This window comes from Danio aesculapii, chromosome 21, assembly GCF_903798145.1.
Source record: "Danio aesculapii chromosome 21, fDanAes4.1, whole genome shotgun sequence".
In the NCBI taxonomy this organism is placed as follows: Eukaryota; Metazoa; Chordata; class Actinopteri; order Cypriniformes; family Danionidae; genus Danio; species Danio aesculapii.
In genome coordinates, this window is record NC_079455.1 from 45,777,557 (window position 1) to 45,801,774 (window position 24,218).

The 24,218-nt window shown below is 35.6% G+C and overlaps 1 protein-coding gene across 1 annotated transcript in view; it reads right to left on the minus strand.

Annotated features, from left to right (window-relative positions):
* Positions 1-6,856: 6,856 nt before the first annotated feature.
* The window catches only part of LOC130215083 (endoplasmic reticulum metallopeptidase 1), a 47,094-nt gene continuing 29,732 nt past the window's right edge, over positions 6,857-24,218 (minus strand). Inside the window, exons 9-15 of the mRNA XM_056446968.1 lie at positions 23,842-24,016; positions 21,930-22,120; positions 17,060-17,212; positions 16,248-16,450; positions 15,877-15,992; positions 15,271-15,434; positions 6,857-8,225 (exon numbers count right to left, since the gene is read on the minus strand). Coding sequence (XP_056302943.1) covers positions 8,052-8,225; positions 15,271-15,434; positions 15,877-15,992; positions 16,248-16,450; positions 17,060-17,212; positions 21,930-22,120; positions 23,842-24,016 — 1,176 coding nt within the window. The 3' untranslated portion in view covers positions 6,857-8,051. The remainder of the gene's footprint in view (positions 8,226-15,270; positions 15,435-15,876; positions 15,993-16,247; positions 16,451-17,059; positions 17,213-21,929; positions 22,121-23,841; positions 24,017-24,218) is intronic.

Sequence of the window (24,218 nt, forward strand, 5' to 3'; positions counted from 1 at the left end):
GCATTATTACTGTGGTTTATTTCCTCTTGTGTTTTGTTCTGAATTGTGGCTTTATTTATTAGAGCGTCTGGACAAAGCGAGCTTATGAAATGTGTGTTATAATATCTGCATCAGTATTAATGTGTGTTTATGATCATCATCATCAGCGTTGCCTTCAGAACGGACCAAAACACACACATTTAAGAGAATGCCTTTGTATTATTATTATTATGATTATTGTTGTTGTTATTCTGATTAGTTCTCGTAGTTGTTAGCTGCTTTAATGAGATGCGTCTTTATTTTAATCTTTTATTCCCCGCTCCCCCATGGTTTAAACTGATCTCAGACCAGCAAACTCTTTCTTCAGGTCTGTGAAGGCCAGATCATGACATTCACAAACCAAAGAGCAGATTACCCACAATGCTCCCGTGTCCAGCAGATTGCCCACAATGCCCCTGTGTTGAGCAGATTACCCACAATGCCCGACGCAGTGTACAGAGAGCTCCCGGACGCTTACTTTTCTACTCCCTTTTCTATATTTACTGTACATAAAGAACAATAAATTATTTTTTAAACATCATGCATTGATCCTGGGGTTTTTCACTGGTGTTGGGGTGTTAAATGTGTGTATATCTGGAGTATTTTATTAAAAAATACAGTTTGAAAGTGTCAAGAAAAATGTCAAATGTGTACAGGCTTGGTCCTCATTATGAATATGTATAAATAAAATTATTGTGAGGATAGAAAATTAAATTCATGCCATATAATAGGATAGTAAATATAACAGTATTAACTTTAGAATTACGTTATTTCACCAAGTTATTTTTTGTATTTCTTTTTTCGTTTGATATTTCATTCGTTTTATTTAACTTTTCGTATAAACTCTCACATAAGATGATGTCTCTTAATAATGAAAATTTCTCGTAACAATGACATGATATTATGAGTCATTTTTAAAAGATATCTGATTATGAGAACAGGTGTCATTATGAGAAAATATCTCATTATCAGAAAGTATTATGAGTTATAAAAATGAGTCATAACGAGATATTTTCTCAATGAGTCATAATTATGAGACAAATATAATGAGAAGGCCTTTATTATGCAAACATCCCATTATTATGGGTCGTAAAAATGTGTCATTATGAGATAATATATTATGAGTCTATATCATGAGATATCTCATTATGAGAGTCACAAAAATGAAAATCTATTATGAGGAAAATATGTCGTTAATAAAAACATGAGAAAGAAAATATCTCATTGTGATAGTTATAAAAATGAGTGATTATTACAAGTCATTATGAGGTATAAAAATGTAATTAATATGGGAAAATATCTCATTATTATGTCTCGCTATCATGAGAAAGTGATATAATGAGAAAGCCTTTATTATGAGAAAATATTTCATTATGCGAAAACCTCATTATTATGAGGATGTCATTATTATGAGAAATCTCATTATGAGAATCTGAGTCAAAAAATGAGTCATTATTATGAAATATTATGTCATGTCATGAAAGTTTATTATGAGTCATAAAAATGAGTCAAAAATAAAAAGATGAGAAAATATCTCATTATGAACGTCATTATTATGAGATAATATCATAGTGAGAAAGTCGCTATTACAGGAAATTATCTCATTATGAGAAAGTCATTGAGATAATATTGTGAGAAAGTCATTATTACAGGAAATTATCTCATTATTGTGAGAAAATATATTATTATGAGATACTATCATTGAGAGAGTCACTATTACATGAAATTCTCATAAGCTCTTTTCTAATAGTGAGATAAAGTCTGTTGTCATAATGAGTCATTATTGAGAATATATCATTGTGAAAAGTCATGATTATGAGAAATTATCTCTTTACTATGAGAAATTCATTATCAAGTCATAAAAATGAGTCATTATTATGAGATATCTCATTATGAGAATGTTATTATTATGAGAGTTATAAAAATGAGTGATTGAGAAAGTCATCATGAGTTATAAAATGAATAATTATTATGAACAAAGATCTCATTATTATGAGTCTATATGAGAGTCATAATAATGAGAACGCTTTTATTATGAGGAAATATTTCATGATTCATTATGAGATCTCATGTGAGTCACTATTACAGGAAATTATCTCAGTATTATGAGAAAGTCATTATTTTGAGATAATATTGTGTCATTATTACAAAATATCTCATTATTATAAGTCATTATTATGAGATAATTACTCATTATTATGAGAAAATCATAGAAATGAGTCATAAAAATGAGAAAGTCATTATTATAAGTCATAATAAGGAGAGTTAATGAGATATCTCATGTGAAAGTCATTATTATGAGAAAACATCTCATTACTATGAAATTATGAGATAGTCATTATATATATATATATATATATATATATATATATATATATATATATATATATATATATATATATATATATATATATATATATATATATAAAGTTAACCCCAAATTAGCATAGTGTACTTATAAATTATCTTCAATTTGTAGACTGAACAGAAGAAAAATAAATAAATGACAGGAGACCAAAACTGATTTTGTCATACAAAATTGATTTATGCTAGAAGAACAATTCAGTGCAGCAAGTTACATATAAATGAACACGGATCAAAACAGAAGGAAAAATAATAATAAATCAGAGAAATCAAAAGTCCAACAAATATTAATGATTCACAGACATCAAAAATACACAAATATGTTTCAAAAATATAGTTACAGTTTGAGAAATTAAGACATATTAATGACAAAAGACTCAATCATACTTTAACAAATGAATAACTGATGTTTGGCTGTAGATTACAGTGATTTTCCTGTCATTGCTTTTCATTTGCTCAAATCAGACATGCACGAAAACAGCCCGAGGTTATTAGTGTGAAAAACTAAACATCATTCATATCATATCGACTCTCATCCCCAACTAAAAGACAAAAGCAGGTTAATAATATAATGACCAGCATTAATCAAACATTCACATAACTCAACATTCAGCTCAAACCAGCCACTTTTTATATGTCTGAAACTATTCAAAAGTGTTTCATTCAACACAGACTCTGAAATAAAAATATGCGACTTCGTTTAATAACAATAACGCACCTTTGTCATATAATGTGGGTTTATTATTTGTGAAGGAGATTTAATTCACTTTTTTTAAATTGCATTTGTTTAAATCATCAACATATAATGATAATCACACAATTCTGATTACTGATTATTAATAAAACACCATGTTGTTTAGGAATAATACATAAATAATGGTATTTTAATAAGAATCACACATAAGAATTTTTGTAAAAAATAATAATATAATATAATGAAAGTAATGTTTAATTTTCATTTCAAATGACAGAAAAAGATCATCGAACCATTAAATAATCATAAGAAATGTATTGACAGAACACATTAATAAACAATACTTTCACAGCATTTGCAGATCATTATTGTAATTATTTTCAGATCATTATTAGCCCATGGTCTCCACTAATGTACTCATTTTTGTTTTATTATTAATCAGCATTTAACTATTAATAAATGCTGCAAAAATAACATTTAAAGAGCAAATGAGACTCGAGAACAAAATAAAAAATAATGAAAGAAATTCCAGTTCATTTCACAAATAGATCAAAAGCATAAAAATAAAATAAATAAAAAATAAAAATAAGTCGAGGCTCGTTTCACTAAATATCTGAAGGATTAAAGTAGAGCATGTCTTGCAGATTTAGGTGAAAATATTCAAAATAAAGGAGATTTCAGTCTTAAATGTAGGACTTGTACATGTAAGAGTATTTTATCAAGCGTTTTATTACTTATTATTGTATTACTGGAAGTGTTTAAGTGCTCAAACTACCTGCAATATCAGTGAAATATTAACAGTACTGAACAAACTCCTAAAAAAATATCCATATTTGTATATGTTTATATATCTTAAAATGTCAGAATGTTCATCAATCTGCTTTACAGAAAGCATTTTAATAAGTGCTGGCTTTAATTTCAGAGTTATTTATGGTCAGAAATCTGCTCTTAAGTGTGTCTTTGGTCACACTTTCCAATAAGGTTTCATTAGTGAATGTTTGCTAATGCATTTATTAATATTAATAATAATGATATATATTAATAATAAAGGATTTATTAATCATAGTTTAACATTTACTAATGCATTATTAAAATCTAAAGTCATGCTTATTAACAGACATTAACACAGATGAATAAACACTGTAATAATAGTTACAACATAAATAACAGTAAATAACAGTAACTGATCCAACCAAATGTGACCATATATTTATTTATTGTTTATTGTTTATTTCTCTTATTATAAAAAAGAAAAAAATAATAAATAAATCAACCAGTTTTTTAAATAAACATTCAAGTAAATATATGTTCTGCAAATACAAAGTAGACCATTTGAACATATATATATATTGAAATATTTAAAAGCAAATATATTTTCTTATTTAATTAAGTTTAATTAATGTGACTTACATTATTTAACTATAATTCAAATTATTATTATCATATTTAAATATTGTTTTATTTACTTTATTTCGAGTTTTTTTTATTTTACTCTGATTTCTGGTACTTATTTTTGACTTATTTTAATATTCATGACAGTCTATTAATAAGTAAAATCAGATTATTTTTTTCTGAGTCTTAATTTAACAGAGTCATTGAACACCATTCATTAAAAAATAGTTTGTTAATCCTGAAATGCAGAGCAACAATTAAATAATTCATCATTTATAATCATTTTATTTTCTAAGAGATTATGTTGATTTGTAACATTAGAAGAAAATCTTTATTTAATGTCTTAAACATTAAAAGCAAAACAAAAACACTGCTGGAAATGAAGAATAAGTGGAGGATTTTAGAATTGAAAATTATAATAAAAAAAACATTTATTTGATCTTTTCTTTTCATAATAAATGTTATAAACTTTAAAAACAAAGACTTTTTTTCCAACTTTCAATGATTTTGCATATATATATATATATAAACACCAGGGGTGCCTAAACTCGGTCCTGAAGGGCTGTTGTCTTGCAAAGTTTAGTGCAAATCCCAATCAGAAACACCTGGGCTAGCTAATCAAGGTCTTACTAGGCTTTCTAGAAATACCTGTGCAGGTGTGTTGAGGCAATCTGCAGGACACCGGCCCTCCAGGACCAAGTTTGGACACCCCTGTGCTGTACTGTATACATATTTGATTAGTTCAGTATTTGTCAAATACATGTAGAAAATCTCCATTGTATTACAGAAAATATATCTGTGTGTATTTCTGCATACGTGTGTGTTTGGAAATAAATGCACAATATATATATATTTGAAAGCATCTTTGTGGCCACATGTGGATGCTTCTGATGACTAAAATCTGATCATGGTCAAATGTGTTTAAAACATTTCCTTTAAAGCAGATTAATGAAAATACAGTCATTTACATACCGTCTGTGATTGTTTCTCTGATTCAGCAGCTAGCTTTAGTGCTTAAACCCTTTATAAAATACTCCTACAGGAGTCTTACATTTAGCACTGCAAGTTTTCTACATTTATCCTTCAGACGTGTGAGGATGATGATGATGAAGATTATTATTAGCAGATTCTTCATTCAGCCTGAACAGTGAAACACGGGACAGGAAGTGACATCATCACTGCAGGATGACCACAGTGAGAATGTACAGTTGTGAAATACTGAGTGAAAGCCGTCTGATGTTCATGACAATTAAACACTCGCAGATCTCATCAATGAAAGAATATATCAGGGGTCTCCAAAGGCCGATGTCCTGCAGATTTTAGCTCCAACCCTGATCAAACACACCTGAACAAGCTAATCAAGGTCTTACTAGGTATATTTGAAACACCCAGGCAGGTGTTTTGTGGCAAGTTGGAGCTAAACCCTGGAGGGACAGCGGCCCTGCAGGACCGAGGTTGGTGACCCCTGGAATATATAAACATAAATCAATAAATTTAGAGTATTTATATTAACGCTACTTAAACTCTAGAACTATCATTTAAATTATTATTACTATTATTAAATATGATTTTCTTTCCTTGATCTATGTCAGCTTTTCCTTTTTATTCTGATTATTTTTTAACTCATTATTGTTTATAAATGAATCAATTAAACTTGTTTTGTTTAATCAGATTCATTTCTGTCACTGAAGACCGTTCATTAAAAGTTCGTTTGTCAATGCTGAAATGCAGAGCAACAATTAGAAAAGCAAACCATTATATAAATTAATTAATATGTATATTAAAAAATAATTCTATAACAACTACATTCAATTCAAAATAAACAGATTTTGATGTATTTATGATTTAAATTAAATATTTCATAAACTAGAACTCAATTATGTGCTATTTAATATCCTAATTACTATAAGTATTTCATTATTTCATATTCAGATTGCTTTATTTAGACACTATCATGAATAATGAGCTCATAAATATGTAAATTAAGTTCATATTTTAATAAACATTCTGAAACAGTCTTTTTAATTTAAATTAATTTGATTTAAAGTCTTTTTAGGTGAATTTTTTTTATTTATTTAGTATGTTTTTGTAATTATCATCATTATTATTATTGAAATATCATCATTTATTTGTTAATTATAAACCGAATTAAATAAAAATCATCAAAAAATGATTCGAGTCAGAAACTAAATTAAAAGTGAATTAGCTCTTAAGTCAAATTAATGATTTTTAATAGTATTAAATGATTTAAATCGAATATTATTATTATTTTTTTACGAACTACAAAATACAAATTGTAAATAAATTAAATAAAGAATCAAATGATCAATCAATAATCAATAGATTTGAATCAGAAACTAAATTAAAAGCTTTTTAATTAATCTCAGCTTAAATGAACAAGAATCTGTAATTAAACCGCTCAACAAAGGCTCGTTTTTCTGGAATAAACAAATAAATATTATTATTTCAGATTCTTTTTCATTCAATTTCACAAGAATCATCAATTAATATCTTAATGTCATGAGAATTACATCATGCAAAACTGTAGAAAGTATAGCTGATCATGGTGTAATCTCTCACTGATGATCAAATGAGGATGACTGATATATAATCAATAATAACAGAGAGAGAGAGTCTGAGGCCAGATGTTGAACTGTCATGAGGAGTTCTGCTTCTGTGCTGAAATCTGACCAATAATATTCAATTAAATAACACTGTCAGAGGAGGTGTGTGTGTGTGTGTGTGTGTGTGTGTGTGTGTGTGTGTGTGGTCTCTGCAGCGATGGAGGAAGTGTGTGTGCCTGTGTGTGTTCTCTGTACCCGTGATGTGTGTGTCAGTATCTGTACATATAGTGTGTGTGTGTGTGTGTGTGTGTGTGTGTGTGTGTGGTCTCTGCAGCGATGGAGGAAGTGTGTGTGCCTGTGTGTGTTCTCTGTACCCGTGATGTGTGTGTCAGTATCTGTACATATAGTGTGTGTGTGTGTGTGTGTGTGTGTGTGTGGTCTCTGCAGCGATGGAGGAAGTGTGTGTGCCTGTGTGTGTTCTCTGTACCCGTGATGTGTGTGTCAGTATCTGTACATATAGTGTGTGTGTGTGTATGTGTGTGTGTGTGTATGTGTGTGTGTGTGTGTGTGTATGTGTGTGTGTGTGTGTGTGTGTGTGTGGTCTCTGCAGTGATGGAGGAGGCACGTGTGTGTGTTCTCTGTACCTGTACATGTGATGTATGTGTGTGTCAGTCTCTGTACATGTGTGCGATATCTGCAGTGATGGAGAAGGTGTGTGTTTTCTCAGTATCTGTACATATTGGGTGTGTGTGTGTGTGGTCTCTGTGGTGGAGGAGGAGGCATGTGTGTGTGAGCACGGTATAAGTGTGTGTGTGTCAGTATTTGTACATGTGTAGTGTGTGTGTGTGTGTGTGTGTATGTCAGTCTCAGTATCTGTACATGTGTGTGTGTCAGTGTCTGTTGTCAGTATCAGTACATGTGGAATGTGTGTGTGTGTGTGTGTGTGTGTCAGTATCTGTACATGTGGTGTTTGTTTGTTGTCAGTACCAGTACATGTGGAATGTGTGTGTGTGTGTGTGTCAGTATCTGTACATGTGGTACGTGCTGCTCCAGGCTGAAGGGAAGGCCCAGTCAGGGAATGTGCTGATGAGTGTGTGCAGCGGCGGTGAGTGTTTATCAGGACCGCTGAAATAATGAGCAGAAATGGCCAACGAGAGCAGACCCTCATCAGGAGACGCGTCTGAGACCCCCGGCTGAAACACACACAGCACAACACACACTGTCATACCCCTGCGCAATAAGGTGCAAGACGTGTTTGGCGTGATTTGTTGCTGTTTTCAGACCAGCGCAACTGTAATATCCATGTTGTTTAAATAACAAATCCATCTGCACCACTCTGCAGACTCATATGTGTGCTGGTCTATAAAGGAGGTGTGTTAGGCGCATTGCTGTTTTGAGGAACCGCACCATTGACCAACTAAAAGCTGCTCTAAAGTCCAGCAGAGCGTGTTAGGTATGAGTCTATGCAGGTCCAAACGCTCACACACTGCTGAAAACACACAGGATGAGCAGCAATACTCCATATGCCTACCTTATATTCACTGTTTGGATATTGTGACTTCTGAGGACCAATTAACTCATTTACCCTCGGTATACTCACTTGTTTTGGTGATTCGACTTCCCTAATTTATGTGTATTGACGTCTCCTTTAGCTGTATACCCAATATTTTTTAACTTGCATGCTAATTTCCTGCAATCGGTGCATTTTTGTTTCATTTGTGCCAGGGGTGTTGCTAGACATAAAGCTCTACTGGGGCACTTTACCTGTCTGACTCTTCATCTCTCCTTTTTGCTTCATACAAAAAATCTATCAGGAGGCACGCTTAGTAAGATCACCGCCATATTGTTTAAACTTTAGTTTTGCCGACTTGCAAAACAAAAAAGGCTGTTACACCGACACAATCTCACGGTAACTCGTAACTTTTTGATTTAGTGGCTAATTCGTATGAATTCGTACAATCTAATTGGTACATTTTCGTACGATTTGCTCATCTCCCAATGACAGTTGGGTTTAGGGGTGGGGTTAGGTGCCACGCCCCCTTTTTAAAATCGTACAATTTTCGTTTGACTGAACTCCGTATGACATAAAGCGTATATTATCTGCTCCCTTATCAATCAATTGTGGAGTTCCTCAAGGAAGTATTTTAGGTCCTTTATTTTTTCTTTTATATATTTATGATTTAAAAATAGCGTGTTCAGAGGAACTCTATCTTTATGCTGATGATGCCGCAATTTTAGTATCTCATCAAGACAAAAGGGCCCTGGAAGAAATCATGAGTTCCCAGTTAAAAAGTGTGTAGAACTGGTTTTTAGACTGTAATGGAAATTCATTTATATTCATCTTTTAGATGTGAATGCATTTTCTACATTGCTCAATTTTACTGTGCATGACTACTCTGTGTTTTTCATCTTACACTTCTATTGTGTAATGTTGTTTGTCTCCTTGTTTTGTAAGGGGCATGGGTCAGAAAGGTTGAGACACCTAACGTAAACATGATATGGCCTGATTAAAAGACAAACCTGAAGCAGTAAACAAGAATCCAATACAGGGGAAAGATGACTATAATCCATGATGCATGTGTCTAGCGCATGACTTTAGTGACCTTGTAAGCAGTACAGGGGAGAAACCAGATAAAAAGAGAGAGCACACGCCGTTTCAGTGTCTCACTCTGCAGAAACTGTCGTTGCTGTATGATTGTGACCTTCTTTGCAAAGAATAAAACTTTAAAAGACACCCTGGGTAAGACTTTGTCTTTTTTACCACAGAGAATGCCTCATTAAAGAAAAATTGCCACTACAAGACAATAAACTGTCTTTGCACATAGGTAAGACAGAGGCTATTTTATTTGCTTCAAGAGTGAAATTAAAGAAAGATGATAGCTTTGTAGTCAGGATTAATGAATTGAAAATAGAATCGAAAAATGTAAATTATCTGGGATGTTTAATAGATAATAAATGATCAGGTGATGCTATGGCAAGAGAGGTTTTTACGAAGATATGTGGAAAATTTAGGTTTTTAGCAAGGCAAGCTGATCTGTTGGATGTTCATTCTTTAAAATTGATGGCAGGAGCTTTAATTCAACCCCATTTTGATTATGCTACCTTTTTTTGGTATAGTAGCTGCTCACAGATTATGAAGGAAAAATTGCAAAAGGCACAAAATAAATGAGTACGAATCATTTTAAAAACTCATCCTAGAGCACATCTGCACAAAGAGTCTTTAAAAAAATTCGGCATGTTCACTGTTAGTAAGAGAGTATGTTTTTTAAAACTGGGAATGGTACGTAAAATGTTTAATAATGCGGTTCCTAGTTATTTGTTATAACTATTTGTTATAGTTATAACTATTTTCAAATGGTGAGGCAACAGCATTCATACAGTACTAGGAGTTGGGATTTTAATATTAGTTTATTTAAATTTAGAAGTCTAGTGGGGAAAAATATGTTTTTATATACAAGTGCAATCCTGTGGAACAAATGACCAAAATCCATCAAGGAAATAAAAGATTTAAGGAGGTTCAAAAAAGTAATCAAAAGATGGCTGCTTGATGAGGAGAATTAGTTTGCATGGTGGACGAGGAGGTTTTTATTTTATATGTTACCGGATTGTGTATAGGGTTGTAGCTGGAAGGCCACTCGCTGCGTGGGATGTATGTTGGATAAGTTGATGGTTCGTTCCGCTGTGATGATCCCTGATTGATAGAGGGACTAAGCCGAAAAGAAAAATGAATGAATGAAGGAATGTATTTGTGAATTATTTTGTTCCCGTTTTAAAAATGTATGAGGTACTGTCTGATTTATGCATCATCATGTTTTATTTAACAGCGAGGACCACAATGGAAACAAGCCCAGGGCTTTATTGTGTTTTTATCATCGACAGTTTTTACTTCAAAATGTATGGGATACTTGTACAGCTTGTCTGAAATCTGTCAAATAAAATTCAATTCAATTCAACTTGTACGAATTCGTACGAATTAGCCACTAAACTGACAAAACGTAAAATACTTTACGGCACATGACAAGCAAGTAGCCTGCTTTTTTGGCTACTGTGATTAGCACTATCAGAAGAGCAGCGCGTGCGAGAGGCGTGCGGGTTCTCTGCGCACACGTGGAGATGCTCAGTTTGCTTTTTGATTAAACTACCTTGCTTTCACCAGCATTGGTTCGGTTGCACATAGAGAATAACGTCTTCATTCTGGAATTACCACTCTTAATAAAAACTCTTGCATATGAAGTAAATCATATCTCAATGCATTTACTGGGGCACTGGAGATTTTTACTGGGGCACATGGCCCAGTAAATTGGGTCTAGCTACGCCCCTGATTTGTGCCATTCCCCGCTCCCTGACGAGCGCAGCATCTGTGAGAACATTTCCGGGTTTTCGAAGACCACACGTAAACTGAACGATTTCTCCATTTATAAAACATTTATAAAAAAGCATGGGCATTGCTTTAGCCCCCTATTTTTCTATTCAGTCCCCCTAAAACTTTTGCGATTACCTCATTACCTGTACATTACTAAATGATCGCCTCATTCCCCTTTTAATTTTATATGAAAATGGCAGCATGAGACTTCCGCTCCTCCGCTTTCAACTCATTTTCATTTAATCAGGAAACCACAGCAGTGCAGAGTGAGAGCAGAAGCTGTGTGTTCATCGATAGCCTGTTATGATCTGCAGTTCTTTGCTATAGAAACACTTGTATCACATGTACCCCATTATGATGGAGGAGTAATCGGGTTTCCCCATCAACTGTTTCCTCGGCGCTCCCTTCATCAGCATAGCTGCTTCCTCCAGTGAAAATGCAACTCTTAACGAACATTTAAGAATGAACTATGATTATAAAACACATTACAGTGCATGTGCATTAACTATATCATACATTCATGCACAGGATTAAACACAGTGACAGAACCGCTCAGTAAACGTACTCATTTTATCTGCATATCAGAGTGACATCACAGTGAAACATCATGTGTTGTATTAAAAATTATTTCCAATTAATGTAGTGAAATATGTAAATGAACATGCACATTATTTTATGTTTATATTTACGCCATTTTGAATTTAAAAAGTGGCCGTTTCATTTAATACATGTAAAAAATAATCAAGTCAGTTTATTTATAAAGCGCTTTTTAAAAACAACAAGTGCTGTACACACATACACCATTTAAAACAAAGGACAAATACAACAGACGCATGACTCTCATGTGCTATTAAAAGAGTAAAAATGGGTTTTAAGATTAGATTTAAAAACAGAAAGGGTTGCTGCCCGCCTAACGTGGGGAGGCAAATTATACATATTTAAGTTTGGGGGCCACCACTGCAAAGGCACGGTCCCCCCTGGTTTTTAACCTTGCGCGTGGAACAGGCAAAAGTAGCTGATCAGTACATCTAAGTGCCTTTGATGGAGTGTACAATTGGATTAATGAGGACAAGTATCTTGGTGCTAGTCCATTTAGGCATTTAAACACCAAAACTAAAATCTTAAAGTGTCTCCTAAACTGTACAGGAAGCCAATAAAGAGAAGCCAATATAGGTGTAATGTGCTCCCGTTTGCGTGTCCCCGTTAGCAAACATGCAGCAGCATTCTGCACCCTCTGCAGACGAGTAATGGAGGTATGGCTAATACCCACATAGAGGGCATTACAGTAATCTAGCCGAGTCGATATTAAAATATGTATAAAAATAAGACAAAAAAGACTTTAATTTGGATAATTGTCTCAGCTGGAAAAAGCTAGCTTTAATTACTAAATTAATCCAGTTTGAAGTCACTATCCATAATAACACCCAGGTTTTTTACATCAGGTTTCCCAAAAGGATTTAACACACCAAGATCCAAACAATCCTGAGTTCCTTCGGACCCAAATAACACCACTTCTGTCTTTTCTTCATTGCACATTAAAAAATTTAGTGCCAACCCAGATTTAATGTCTTTAAGAAGGTCCAACAATGGCATTATGGACCGAGCATCTTTCCGTTTTAGGGGGAAATAAAGCTGTGCATCATCTGCATAAAGATGAAATGAAAACCCATACTTTCTACAAATAGATCCTAATGGAAGCAGATATAACTCCACATGACAGAGGTGCTGATGAGGACATAAACTCCCCTAAGCGAACAGAGAAACTTCTGTCAAATAAATATGAGTGCCCCAGTAAAAATCTCCGGTGCCTCAATAAATACACTTACATATGAAGTTAATCATATCTCAATGCATTTACTAAGAGTGGTAATTCCGAAATAAAGACGTTATTCTCTATGTGCAACAGTGGAACCGAACTAACGCTGGTGAAAGCAATGTGTTTAATCAAAAAGCAAACTGACCCATCTCCGCGTGTGCGCAGAGAACCCGGCGGCTCTCGCACATGCTGCTCTTCTGCCGGTGCGAGTCGCAGTAGTTAACATGCGCACTAAAAAAGCAGGCTGCTTGCTTGTCACGCACCGCTCATGCGTTGTAAAACCGGCGTAACAGCCTTTTTTGTTTAGCTAGTCGACAAAACTAAAGTTTAAACAATATGGCAGTGATCTTACTAAGCATTACTCCTGATAGATTTATTTGCATGAAGCAAAAAGGAGCAATGACGAGTCAGAAGTAAAACTTAATAAACCTAATTCTCTGCCATGTGTCAAGTCTAAGACAACAGATAATTCTATAACACATCTTTTTTTTGTATTTTATGGAATTGTCTATAGAATATCATTCAAATAAAATGAATATTTATGCAAAAGATTTCTTAAATGATCTTAGCATCACTCCAGTTGTGTCTAAACATTGTTTTCCAGTTACATTTAAGATTATTTACAATAATAATTGTATAATCACAAGAATACTTTTATTTATAATAAATATTTATTTAAAAAAAAAAAATATATATATATATATATTTTTTTTTATTTTAAATTTTTTTTTGCATGCGCTCACCCTGCACGCACTGCTTGACGTGAATGAGATGAACTGAATTAACAATAATAACTTTACTGTTCTCACGGGAGCTGTCTGATATTGCACAGATGATATTGACACATCGTCACCTTAGAATTATAAGGTTCTATCTGACATTTTTGTCAAAATTGAGTTATTGACATATTCTTATTAAATGACAATTTATTTACATTATGGGGTGTTTTTATAAGTTGTTTACATTTTAAGACGCTTTATTTTAATAAACAAATGTTACACACATACTGTTGGCTATATAAAATACAAAAACTTTGAAGCTCAAAAACCTTATAATTCCAAGGTGACGATATAACTTACTATTTGCATACGTCATCTTAACAGCAGTAACAGTCTTTTCATGAGCTGCAATATTAGTTTCACCTCAGTGAAAGCATGCTCTGATACCATCGCTAAAGTCACACAACTGACAGCATCGTGATGATTAAATAAAGGATTAAATGACGTTAGAACCTCTCGTGCTTAAAATGTGTAGATGTGGTAAACTGTTACCTGAAAACCCCGTCCCACAGACTTTACAGTGAATGCTTTAGTTATTTTCATAGCGGACTTTAACCACTGGAAGTCTTATCCACTCTTTAAAAAGTGTAAATGCTGGATTGACATTCATCACATGATCACTGATCAGATGTGCCATTATTTGTAGCTGTAGGTGGTCTCTAAAACTAAATCCGTCAGTGTTGATTTCATTCTTATATCTAGACCTTTACATTTTCGCGGCTGTAGCTCCTGTCATCTGAACTGAGTGATCGACAGCTGATATTAACCAATCCATTCGCGTTCTGTTCTAGCAGAGTGGGCCAATAAGAAGAGCTTGAAGGCGGGGCAAGCATTGCGAGCTGTTCACTGCAGCAAGTTGACATGACAACTGTTTTAAAGCATTCCTGAGCGCTGCGTTTGGCGTTTTTAGGTGCAAAGTGAAGCGTTCAGTTTTTACACATACAAAGTCCGCCATGTAAATAATAAATGCACCATGGAGTGACACAAATGACTCTTAACGGGAATGAGAGATAAGACTCTGATTGGTTTAATGCATGTTATGCTCAAAACACACCCAGAACTCATTAAGAGAATAAGCACAACCCTGTTAGACCAAGTGCCGCGGCGCAGAGCGGATTTATCCATCCATAAATAGCCAAAGTGGATTCAGACACAGCCTTATTGCTTTTGCGCCTTGAGCTTTAGACTTTGCGCCTAGATCATTAAAATAGAGCCCTATGTGTTTGTGTATCTCTATGTATGTGAGATATATGAGTGTGCGTATGTGTGCTCAGACTGACCTGAACCTCCAGGCTGAATCTCCAGGCCGGAGCGTCTGCACCGTGTGAGTAGAAGATGAAATATTCTCCGCTGAGGTCGAAGCGCGGCGTCCCGTCACCAAACGACCAGCCAATCAGAGACGCTCCAGACACCGGCAGCAGATACAGAGACATGTGAGTCGGCCCTGACACACAACAACAACACATGAGCAATACACACACACACGTTATAAATAAACTAGCCATCAAACAAGCCGTCACGGTGGTGGAGTGGGTAGCACGATCTCCTCACAGCAAGAAGGTCGCTGGTTCGAGTCCCGGCTGTATCAGTTGGTGTTTCTGTGTGGAGTTTGCATGTTCTCTCCGTGTTGGTGTGGGTTTCCTCCGGGTGCTCCGGTTTCCCCCACAGTCCAAACACATGCGCTATAAGAGGATTGATGAACTAAAGTGGCCGTAGTGTATGAATGTGTATGGGTGTTTCCCAGTACTGGGTTGCTGCTGGAAGGGCATCCACTATATAAAAACATATTCTGGAATAGTTGGCGGTTCATTCCACTGTGGTGACCTCTGATGAATAAAGGGACTAAGCTGAAGGAAAATGAATATTACTGGAGCAGAAGCATTCACCTTTAGCCTCAAAGCTGAGTCTGAGCGTCCCCCATTCACTCTGCTGACGGGACAGAAGCCTGAACTCTAGTGGTGCTTCAGGAGATACAGCTGGAGCCAGGAGATACCAGCTCTTCCTGAAACACACACACACACACACACACCAGTTATCAGTGTAAAGCCTCATACTGTACGCATCAGAACATTTAGCACTAATGCCTCATGATATTTCTGGCACATCCACTACGAATTGTAAGCTGTGAGAAAAACAACACGCTATTGGCTGTTTTTGCAAAGGGGCGTGGCTACTATAAGCCCCGCCCTCTTCATGTTTCAGTTGAGATTACATCATCATCGCATGTCGAGCACTTCGCTGGAGCTTTAAGACTCACTTGACGAGGAACTTGACGGGCAGGAACCAGGGGAAGCCGCAGTACGGCAGTGTGTGTTGGCAGCGCGTGCGGATGCTGTCGTTGAGCTGCGGCACGTGTGCGCTGATGTGCTGCATTCCTGTATAATCCAGACTGTTGATCCACAGACCAGAGTCTGAGCGCTCCACTGAACCATCCAGAGCGTGAAACACACGAGTGGTGTGCTGGAGACACACACACAGAAATGTACACACATACAGACACACACGCAAAGATGCACACACCACACGCATGCAGACAGACATACACAGATATACACACATGCATACACAAACACACACGGTTATACACACTCATACAGATATACACGAAACATACTCATACACACACGTATACATACACATTTATACACACACAAAACATACAGAGATAGACACACACATGCACACAAAACAGATACACACACACAGATGCACAGGGATATACAAATACAAACACACACAGACAGACACACATATACACAGAGACAGATACACACACACACCAGACACAAACATACAGATAGAGACACATACAGCCACACACAAAATACACACACACACACATCAGCCATTCAGACACACACACACACACACACACACACACACACACACACACACAGAGACAGACACACACGAACACACACACGGGTCAGAGGTCAGCTCAGTGCACTGCTTTACCTGCATTCTCACACACACACACACACACACACACACACACACACACACGCACACACACACACACACACACACACACACACACACACACACACACACGCACACACACAGCTGTACCTGGACGAAGACTCGTTTGGGCCGCGGGCTGGACGGATCTGCTGAATATGGGAAGAACAGACCACAGCCGACCAGAACAAACATCACAGCAAACACTGATCCCAGAGCAGCCAACATCCGCTTAGTACTAGAGGACAGATAGAGCACGTGTATCTGCAGACACACACACACACACACACACACACACACACACGCATCAAAATGACATTGCAATATTTTATAATGCTCAAATTGGGGTGGATCTCCTCCGGGTGCTCCGGTTTCCCCCACAGTCCAAACACATGCGCTATAGGGGAATTGATGAAATAATTGGCCCTAGTGTATGAGTGTGAATGCAAGAGTGTATGGGTGTTTCCCAGTGTTGGGTTGCGGCTGGAAGGGCATCCATCATGCAAAACATATGCTGGATAAGTTGGCGGTTCATTCCGCTGTGGCGACCCCTGATTAATAAAGAAAATGAATGAATTAAGTTTGATTTTATTTATTTGTTTTGGAATGTTTGGATCTGAAATATTTGCATGAATTTGAATTTCTGAGTTTGAAATGCTTGAATTTTAATGAACTTTGACTGTTTGGATTTGATTATCTGATTTAAAATGTCTGGATTGGAATGTTTTAAATGGAATGTCTGGATTGGAATGTTTTGAATGGAATGTCTGGATTGGAATGTTTTAAATGGAATGTCTGGATTTAAATGTTTTAAATGGAATGTCTGGATTGGAATGTTTTAAATGGAATGTCTGCATTGGAATGTTTTAAATGGAATGTCTGGATTGGAATGTTTTAAATGGAATGTCTGGATTGGAATGTTTTAAATGGAATGTCTGGATTGGAATGTTTTAAATGGAATGTCTGCATTGGAATGTTTTAAATGGAATGTCTGGATTGGAATGTTTTAAATGGAATGTCTGGATTGGAATGTTTTAAATGGAATGTCTGGATTGGAATGTTTTAAATGGAATGTCTGGATTGGAATGTTTTAAATGGAATGTCTGCATTGGAATGTTTTAAATGGAATGTCTGGATTGGAATGTTTTAAATGGAATGTCTGGATTGGAATGTTTTGAATGGAATGTCTGGATTGGAATGTTTTAAATGGAATGTCTGGATTTAAATGTTTTAAATGGAATGTCTGGATTGGAATGTTTTAAATGGAATGTCTGCATTGGAATGTTTTAAATGGAATGTCTGGATTGGAATGTTTTAAATGGAATGTCTGGATTGGAATGTTTTAAATGGAATGTCTGGATTGGAATGTTTTAAATGGAATGTCTGCATTGGAATGTTTTAAATGGAATGTCTGGATTGGAATGTTTTAAATGGAATGTCTGGATTGGAATGTTTTAAATGGAATGTCTGGATTGGAATGTTTTAAATGGAATGTCTGGATTGGAATGTTTTAAATGGAATGTCTGCATTGGAATGTTTTAAATGGAATGTCTGGATTGGAATGTTTTAAATGGAATGTCTGCATTGGAATGTTTTAAATGGAATGTCTGGATTGGAATGTTTTGAATGGAATGTCTGGATTTAAATGTTTTAAATGGAATGTCTGGATTGGAATGTTTTAAATGGAATGTCTGGATTGGAATGTTTAGAATTAAACGTCTCGATTAGAAGGTCTTAATTTGAATGTTTGAATTAGAATTTAAGCACTGAAATGTTTAAAATATCAGAATTCTGAATGTTTGAATTTGGTGGTTTTGTTTTGAATTTAAAAAATGTATTTTTTACTTCAGAATTTCATGTTTTTCTTCATGAAACTTGAATCTGAACGTCTGAATTTGTGACATTTATTAAGTTATTTAAAAGCTTGAATTTAAAAATTTGTTTTGGAATGTCTGGATGGAAATGTGGAATTTGAATGTCAGAATTTTGTATGTTTGGACTGAAACGGACTGGATTTTTTTGTATTTAAATTTTGGATTAATATATTTGTTTTGGAATGTTTGGATTTGAAAATTTTGCATGATTGTGAATTTCTGAATTTGAAGCGGCTGAATTTAATGTCAGAAATTTGGATCTTTAGATTTGAATATCTGACTTGGAATGTCTGAATTGAAATGTTTGAATTATAATTTCAGAATTCTGAATATTTGGATTTGGTGGTTTTGTTTTGTATTTAAATTGTGGAATTTCTATTTGATTTGAATTTGTGAAATGTATTAGGCCATTTAAAAGTTTGAATTGATATATTTGTTTTGGAATTGATATATTTTTAGATTAGATTTGCATGAACTTGAACTTCTGAGTTTGAAATGGTTGAATTTTAATGCCGGAATTCTCAATGTCTGGATTTAAATGTTTGAATTAAAATGTCAGAATTCTGAATGTTTGGATTAGGATGTTTGAATTTTAAGGTTTCATTTTGAATTAGAATTTTTAAATGTTTGGAATAACATTTTTGAATTTCATTGTTTGAATTAAGTTTGAAATGTTGAAATTTTAATGTTATAATTTCAAAAGTTTTAATGACAGCGTGTGAATTTAAATGCTTTAAATTGATCATCTGAATGGGAATGTTTTAATCTGACTGTCTGAAGTTTAAAGTCTGGATTGGAATGTTTGATTTTGGAGTGTTTGGATTTAAATGACTGAATTAGAATTAGTTTAATTTTAAATGTCAACCTTTTTTATAAATGTCTGGATTAGAATATTTGAATATTTGACATGGTGGCTCAGTGGTTAGCACTGTGGCCTCACAGCAAGAAGGTCGCTGGTTCAAGTCCCGGCTGGGCCAGTTGGTGTTTCTGTGTGGAGTTTGCATGTTCTCCCCGTGTTGGTGTGGGTCTCCTCCGGGTGCTCCGGTTTCCCCCACAAGTCCAAACACATGCGCTATAGGGGAATTGAGTAGGTTAAATTGCCCATAGTGTATGTGCATCCGCTGCTTAAAACATAAGCAGGAATAGTTGGCAGTTCATTCTGCTGTGGTGACCTCTGATGAATGAAGGGACTAAGCTAAAGGAAAATGAATGAATGAATGAATGAATAAATGAATTATAGAACTTTTAATGTAAGAATTTTAATGTTTGGATTTAAATGAGTGAGTTGGAAGGTTTGGATCAGAATGTTTCAAAATGATTTTGAATATTTGGATTTAAAATATTTGCATAAATTTGAATTTTTAAACGTTCAATAATTGAATGTCAGAATTTTGAATATTGGATTTGAAAATCTGATTTGGAAAGTCTGAGAACATCTGAATTTATACATTTGGATTTGGAGTGCTTGTATTTAAATGTCTGAATTTATACATTTGGATTTGGAGTGCTTGTATTTAAATGTCTGAATTTATACATTTGGATTTGGAGTGCTTGTATTTAAATGTCTGAACTTTATACATTTGGATTGGAGTGCTTGTATTTAAATGTCTGAATTTATACATTTGGATTTGGAGTGCTTGTATTTAAATGTCTGAATTTATACATTTGGATTTGGAGTGCTTGTATTTAAATGTCTGAATTTATACATTTGGATTTGGAGTGCTTGTATTTAAATGTCTGAATTTATACATTTGGATTTGGAGTGCTTGTATTTAAATGTCTGAATTTATACATTTGGATTTGGAGTGCTTGTATTTAAATGTCTGAATTTATCCGTTTGGGATTTGGAGGTGCTTGTATTTAATGTCTGAATTATTACATTTGGATTTGGAGTGCTTGTATTTAAATGTCTGAATTTATCCGTTTAGATTTGGAGTGCTTGTATTTAAATGTCTGAATTTATCCGTTGGATTTGGAGTGCTTGTATTTAAATGTCTGAATTTATACGTTTAGATTTGGAGTGCTTGTATTTAAATGTCTGAATTTATCCGTTCGTATTTGGAGTGCTTGTATTTAAATGTCTGAATTTATCCGTTCGTATTTGGAGTGCTTGTATTTAAATGTCTGAATTTGACTTTTTGAATTTTAATGTGGGAAATTTGAATATTCGGATTTGAATATCTGATCTGGGTTGTCTAGATTTGAATATTTGAATTTAAACTGAATGTCGGCATGTTTGGGCTGAAATGTTTAAATTTTATTGGTCAGAAATTGCAATATTTGGATTAGAACGTTCAAATGGGGGCGACGTAGTGGCACAGTAGGTAGCAAGAAGGTCGCTGGTTCGAGCCTCGGCTGGGTCAGTTGGTGTTTCTGTGTGGAGTTTGCATGTTCTCCCTGCGTTCATGTGGGTTTCCTCCGGGTGCTCCGGTTTCCCCCACAGTCCAAACACATGCAGTACAGGTGAGTTGGGTAGGCTAAATTGTCCGTAGTGTATGTGTGTGAGTGAGTGAGTGTGTATGGATGTTTCCCAGAGATGGGTTGCAGCTGGAGGGGCATCCGCTGCGTGAAACATATTCTGGAATAGTTGGCGGTTCATTCCGCTGTGGTGACCCCAGATTAATAAAGGGACTAAGCCGAAAAGAAAATGAATGAATAAATGTTTAAGTGTTTATATTTATAGCAGAAAGTTAGTAATTAGATGTGAATATCTGGCTTAGAATTATTTGCATTTTTAAGTATTTGCAATTGATTGAATTTGAATTTCTGAGTTTGAAATGCTTTAATTTTAATGTCACCATTTTGAATGTCTGAATTTAAATATCTGATTTGAAATGTCTGCATTGGAATAGTTTAACATTTATATATGTATTTTTGTGTTTTAATGTTTTAATACGGATGTCTGAATTACAACTTTTTATATCAGAATGTCGAATGATTACGTAATGATTACGATTTTTACGTCAAAAATTTTAACTGGAATGTTTAAAATTGACAATTATGAATTAGAATGTTTGAAGTTTAAATTGTGAGCAGGAATATTAAAATCTAAATGTGTGACTCTGATTTTGTTATGTGCAATATCCAGTTATGTCAGTTTTACTCACGAGATATGAGGACAGGATGACAGCCGCCAGTGTAATGAGGGACGCCAGAACCACATCAGGTGGGATTTCAGTTCCGCTGCGTCCTAGAATAGGTGTGAAGATCTCGAAGACCACCCAGATGAGGAACATGATGTGGACGTACGGCACGGAGAGACCCATCAGATAAAACACAGAGTACTGCAGAGACGCTCCTACACATAAACACACACACACACAGCCCATCACCCAACTATGAACACAATAATAACTTAATAAGAACAAACTATTTATAACTGGGTACATCTGAATGATTGAGAAGTGTAAAACTGAATATTATATACCCTTTATAACCTATATGCCTAAAAATTGTTTTGAATTAGATTTCTTTGCTTGAATATTAAGCCTCTGGTAGTCTATGGTTGTGTTTAAAGAGCCCATATTATGGGTTTTTAAAAATGCCCTTCCATGTAGTGTGTACCACAGCTCTAAGTGAAGTGAAATATCCAGCTAAGGCTTAAATCTGTAAGTGTACAGTGTTTAAAACTATTGATTCATCTATAAAAGAGTCGACTCACAGTGCTTCAAACGAGTCGTCCTGATAACGAGTCATTAGGTGTTTTGCGATGACACGGCTACGAAACACAAGCCTCGCCAGTAGTTACGCGCGCAAACCAGGGAGATTTGAAACCTGCGGCCCCGCCCACTAACACAGAAAAAACACTAGACACACACACACAGACGCCGCCGGTCGAATGAAGTCACGCTGTGCTCAGATGGATAATATTGACAGTCTCTACCCAAAGATGAAACTGTGAAGAGTCAGTGGTTGAGGTTTATTCACTAGTGTAAGTAAGTGCGATTAAAATTGTTGCCTCGTTTACTCTAGCTTGCAAATTAATGTATTTATTGTGTTTTGTTACTTGTTAACCTGGTACAGTACACGCGGTTACTCTTTATATTCTCATATCGCATGTAAGCCACGTTGAAAACGCGACGCGTGCCGCTTTGTTTACGGATTTAACGTTAAAGGCTTTTGTTCGCGTTCCACTGCCGCTTGTCGTTGCTATGGCCATCGTAAGCTAGGAGACAGGAGACTCGCGTCGCTCTCCCTAGTTCTGAGGAGGAGCGTGATGTGTGTGTGTTTGTGTGTGTGAGAAAAAGAGCAGGTCGAGTGTGTGACGACTAGGGGCTAGGAGATAGGAGACTCGTGTCGCTCTCCCTAGTTCTTTTGAGGAGCGTAATATGTGGTGCGTGGTGTGTGTCGTGAGAGGGAGAGAAAAGAGCAGGTCGAGTGTGTGACGGCTAGGAGACTCGCGTCGATCTCCCCAGTTCTTCTGAGGAGGGTTGTGTGTGTGTGTGTGTGAAAAAAGCCTTACACTATGAAGCGCGTGTGCACTGTGACTACTTTTATATAGTTGATTACCAGCTGGGCATTTCACTCTGTCTCACGCTGAAGCCTGTCAGTGTCGACCAATCGCAGCAGGCTGTCATTGGTCCAATCAGCGCAGATTAGCTTCGCGCTGAGGAGGGGGTTGGGAACAAATGAATCGCTGAACGATTCATATGGGAGTCGTTGGCATAATTAGGTAAAAATAAATGCAGATTATAAGACCATCAAAGGGTTTTTTGACCTTGCATGCATATTAGACTGTTGTTGGAGACCCTTACAACCTAAATATGACCCTATTTCATGTATAATATGGGCTCTTTAAAAGTTTATTTTGCTTTTTTAAAATTACAGAATCATCTAAATGGTCTAAAACTCCCTGACTTTGTTGGTATGAGAACACACAAAAAATTAAGGCGATGACTCGAGCATGTTAAATGGTTGTAAAAGAATATTCACACTAGGTCTTTATAGTCAAAAAGTACTGTAATAGGAAATAAACGGGACATAAGCAAAACAAAAGAACATTCAAAACATGGACTGCACCTTTGGCCCTGAAGTGTGTCCTGAGCAGCAGTTTGGAGAGCAGAGGGAAGACCACCATCATCATGGGCACATATGCAGAACACAAGCCGTGTAGAGTGAGGAAAACCAGCGCACTACACCACAACAGCAGACCCACATCAAAGAAGAGCTCGGCCAGATCCACAGCGCTCACACCCTGATAGACAACACACCCACACACACACACACACCCACACACACACACACACACACACACACACACACACACACACACACACACACACCACACACATCAGGAAATGACATGGATTTGAATGGAATGTGTGGGCTAAAATGTTTGGATTTTAATGTTTGAATTTTTAACGTGAGTGTTTTGAACTTAAATTCGGCTTAGTTCC